The following is a 4,616-nucleotide window of genomic DNA, read 5'->3' as shown; positions in this document are numbered from 1 at the left end:
GGTGGGTCCGATTTCACTCAGGTTTTTGACAAGTTTTCCAGATAGCGAAGGGGACCAGTGAAAATATGTCCAAAAACAATTCAGTAGGATAAGCCTTTCCTGGGACACAGAAATCTTGTATTTCCAGAGTACAGAGGGGAGAGGGGTTCAGGCAGCCAGAAGGCGATGATTCCATCTTTGCACCATCAGGCGGAGAAGCAAAAGGGGCGGTTCCAGCGGCCACGTGTCTTTTTGGTACTACCAGTCACCCACAATGTTTCAAACGACTGCCCTTTAGCAATGGTAAATCTCGCAGTTAGGACCAGGTGCCGTCCGCCGGGATCCCAGTTCCTTCGTCTCCATATCCCAGATGTTGTCATAACTGAAGTCACTCTGAAAACTTTGGAGCTCAGCGTAATCGTGATAGGCTGAATCAAGCCGCTCACGTCCACTCCCTGGCAGGTCATACACTCCCATGCTCTCGTCTTCTGATAAATAAGAACAAGGGTGGGAGGGGAAAAGAAGGTTAGTATATTTGGTTGACAACCTTCAGTCTCGAAAGACTATGGTATAAGCCTACGGCACCCAGTATTCCCAGGCAGTCTCCCATCCAAGTACTAACCAGGCCTGACCCTGCTTAGCTTCCGAGATCATGGTATAAGCCTACAGCACCCGGTATTCCCAGGCGGTCTCCCATCCAAGTACTAACCAGGCCTGACCCTGCTTAGCTTCCGAGATCATGGTATAAGCCTACAGCACCCGGTATTCCCAGGCGGTCTCCCATCCAAGTACTAACCAGGCCTGACCCTGCTTAGCTTCCGAGATCATGGTATAAACCTACAGCACCAGGTATTCCCAGGCGGTCTCCCATCCAAGTACTAACCAGGCCTGACCCTGCTTAGCTTCCGAGATCATGGTATAAGCCTACAGCACCAGGTATTCCCAGGCGGTCTCCCATCCAAGTACTAACCAGGCCTGACCCTGCTTAGCTTCCGAGATCATGGTATAAACCTACAGCACCCGGTATTCCCAGGCGGTCTCCCATCCAAGTACTAACCAGGCCTGACCCTGCTTAGCTTCCGATATCATGGTATAAACCTACAGCACCCGGTATTCCCAGGCGGTCTCCCATCCAAGTACTAACCAGGCCTGACCCTGCTTAGCTTCCGAGATCATGGTATAAGCCTACAGCACCAGGTATTCCCAGGCGGTCTCCCATCCAAGTACTAACCAGGCCTGACCCTGCTTAGCTTCCGAGATCATGGTATAAACCTACAGCACCCGGTATTCCCAGGCGGTCTCCCTTCAAAGTACTAACCAGGCCTGACCCTGCTTAGCTTCCGATATCATGGTATAAACCTACAGCACCCGGTATTCCCAGGCGGTCTCCCATCCAAGTACTAACCAGGCCTGACCCTGCTTAGCTTCCGAGATCATGGTATAAGCCTACAGCACCAGGTATTCCCAGGCGGTCTCCCATCCAAGTACTAACCAGGCCTGACCCTGCTTAGCTTCCGAGATCATGGTATAAACCTACAGCACCCGGTATTCCCAGGCGGTCTCCCATCCAAGTACTAACCAGGCCTGAGCCTGCTTAGCTTCCGAGATCATGGTAGAAGCCTACAGCACCTGATATTCCCAGGCGGTCTCCCATCCAAGTACTAACCAGGCCTGACCCTGCTTAGCTTCCAAGATCAGACAAGATTGAGCACATGCAGGGTAACAGTTGCTCACTACATGCCTATTAAGCTATATTACAGCAAGTCAGATTGAGTCTATCTAGTCCAGGGCTGTCAAACATAAAGCCCAGGGGGCTGGATGCGGCCCGGAGAAGCTTTCTATCTGGCCCTCGTGCTCTCAGCTGCTGAGCAACGCTGAGGTCTCACTGCTGAAAGGTGGCCTTGCAAGATAATTGGGCTCCACCATGTCTTGAAATATGATCAAGATTTGGGCATCCTCTTGATGCCATTTGCAGCTAATGGGCTCCGACACAAGAACAGAGTGCTTATTTCTGCTTCTGACCTGTAATGACATCACTTCCTGTCAAATGACATAATCACTTCTGGCCCTCAGTAGGCATCATGAATGCTATTTGGCCCATGAAGTGAGTTTGACACCCCTGATCCAGTCCATGTATGGCCAAGCAGCTGGTAGTGACTTCCCAAGATCAAGGCAGAAGTCTTCCTTATCAGAGAATCTTCAGCCCACCGCTTTCCTCTCCTCTATGCTCCCTCATCCGCCTCCCTCCTCCTTTTTCAATGCAGGGTGTTGGAGGAGAAGCAGCACTTGGGTCAAATGGGCAGACAGAAGTGGGTCTCAGGTAGAGGGTTGGTGGGGGAGCCCTATTTGTTGCTCGCCTCATGGATGGGCAGCGCTGTGTATCCTTTCTAAAGTACTTCGGGCTGGGTTTATATTGTGACAGAGCACAGGGCATCACACTTCTTTCCTTAGAGACTCACCTGAACCTGGTAAGGAAGGTGCTTGAAATTCATCCCTCGATAAGGTGCTCTGCGGTGAAAAAAGAAACACACAGATGGAGTTTATAAATGGTTGGTTGGCAACCTTCAGTCTCGAAAGACTATGGTATAAGCCTACAGCACCCGGTATTTCCAGGTGGTCTCCCATCCAAGTACTAACCAGGCCTGACCCTGCTTAACTTCTGAGATCATGGTATAAACCTACAGCACCCGGTATTCCTAGGCGGTCTCCCATCCAAGTACTAACCAGGTCTGACCCTGCTTAGCTTCCAAGATCAGATGAGATCGGGCATGTGCAGGATAAAGAACTTTCTAAAACAGGCTTGTTTCCATAGGCTTTCCCAAATGTGGTCTCTAAGGCTGCAACCCTAAACACACTTACTAGGGGGTAAGCCCCACTGAAGACAGTGAAATTTACTTCAGTGTAAACATGGATTGGCTTGCACTACTAGTCATCTAAACTGACTTCCTGCTGTAACTCAGATCCACATACGTATTCCAGAGAGTGGATGTGGCAGAATTCTGGAGAATTCAGATGAGGGGGGGAGCTCATATTTTGTAGTCCTTCCCCATGCAAAATATATCCTGCATGCGAGGGAGAGAGGCCTCCACTAAACCATTCCTCCAAGTCACTCATGTAGTGAAGTGCATTTGCACAGGAAAGCATTTTAAAATATTCCTCACAGGGGTGTCCAAAGTTTTTGGCAGGAGGGCCACATCATCTCTCTGACACTGTCAGGGGCCAGGGGGAAAAAAGAATTAATTTATATTTAAAATTTGAATAAATTTACATACGTTTACATAAATAAATATATTAAAGATGAACTTTATGAATGAATGAACGAACTTTAAAGATGAACTTTATGAATGAATGAAGGTCTTACAATAGCTCAAGGCCTATAACAGACCTTGCACAAAGCAAGGCTGGCCTTTTCTTTGCTGCCGCTACTGCATCACAGACGTGAAAAAGCAAGCAGTGGAGGGAGCCTTCATCCCACAGCTCGCAGTGGTCAAACAGTTGCCCTCATGCTGAGAGCAGTTGCTTCAGGCCAGTGTGGGCTCCAACAAATCTCTGGAGGGCCAGAGGCTCAATGGAGGCTGGGGACTCCCTGAGGGCCACATTGAGAGGCTTTGAGGGCCGCAAGTGGCCCCAGGGCCGGGGTTTGGGCACCCCTGCTCTGGCACGACAGAAGACCTTCCTGATTGAAACACCCTTCTATGCCCAAGAGTCAGAAAACACACAAATACATTGAGGATTGCAGCTTCTGGGTTGCACTTACCGTTGTCAAATAGTCGGTGTGTGGAGGAGGAATCATTGGATAATTGAAAGCGGAGCCAGGGATGCTGAATGCCTTTGCGGCTGCTGGTTCTCGCCAGTGGTTCCTGGGTTGCAGTTGGGAGTTCTTCTGCAGCACAGGATGCTGAGACACTGGGACAGACACTGGCACGGCTGGGTAGCCATTCAGCTGCTCCGTGCCATTCTGGGCATGGCGTCTCATGAACTTTAAAAAAGAAAAGAAAACGAGGCTAGATTAGCTGGTTATTCAGAAAGGGACCATTCTCCGCAACCACCCCTTTTGTAGTTTTAAGAGCTATAAGCAGGGAGTTTAATCTGATTCCCCAAAACTGCCTCAGGGAGGACGTTTGCAGTGAACCTCACCTAAAATCTCTCTGAGATTGTGCTCTAACTTAGATCCAATCGACACTTTCCACAGGCTGAACGTGGTAGCATCTTGGAGCATTCGGTACTGAAATGTATCTGAGGCCCAAATCCTAACCAACTTTCCAGCACTGACATAGCTGTGCCAGTGGGGTGTGTGCTGCATCCTGCAGGTGGATGGCAGTCATGGAGGCCTCCTCAAGGTAAGAGAATGTTTGTTCCCTTTCTTCGGAGCTTATTGCCTTTACCAAAGTGCTGAAAAGTTGGTTAGGATTGTGCCCTAAGGGCCCAATCCTATCCAACTTTCCAGCACCGATGCAGCGGCAATGCAGCCCTGAGGTAAGGGAACAAATGTTCCCATACCTTGAGGAGGCCTCTGTGACTGCCTTCCCACCACAGGATGCAATCCATGCCCCTCTGGCACTGGAAAATTGGATAGGATTTGGCCCTAAGTCTGCCTCTCAACTGCACTTCTGGATTCCATCTGCTATATTTAAATT

General features: G+C 49.6%; 1 protein-coding gene and 1 pseudogene across 1 annotated transcript in view; both read right to left on the bottom strand.

Moving 5' to 3' along the window:
• Positions 1 to 273: 273 nt before the first annotated feature.
• Positions 274 to 4,616, bottom strand: part of PLEKHN1 (pleckstrin homology domain containing N1) — a 73,900-nt gene continuing 69,557 nt past the window's right edge. Inside the window, exons 14-16 of the mRNA XM_066637391.1 lie at positions 3,737 to 3,958; positions 2,439 to 2,487; positions 274 to 464 (exon numbers count right to left, since the gene is read on the bottom strand). Of these exons, the coding sequence (XP_066493488.1) occupies positions 274 to 464; positions 2,439 to 2,487; positions 3,737 to 3,958 (462 nt within the window). The remainder of the gene's footprint in view (positions 465 to 2,438; positions 2,488 to 3,736; positions 3,959 to 4,616) is intronic.
• Positions 1,597 to 1,713, bottom strand: LOC136660966 (5S ribosomal RNA; annotated as a pseudogene).

This window comes from Tiliqua scincoides, chromosome 9 (genome assembly GCF_035046505.1).
Source record: "Tiliqua scincoides isolate rTilSci1 chromosome 9, rTilSci1.hap2, whole genome shotgun sequence".
NCBI lineage: Eukaryota > Metazoa > Chordata > Lepidosauria > Squamata > Scincidae > Tiliqua > Tiliqua scincoides.
The sequence above is the reverse complement of the archived record's forward strand: the minus strand, read 5'-3'. Positions and strand labels throughout refer to the sequence as shown.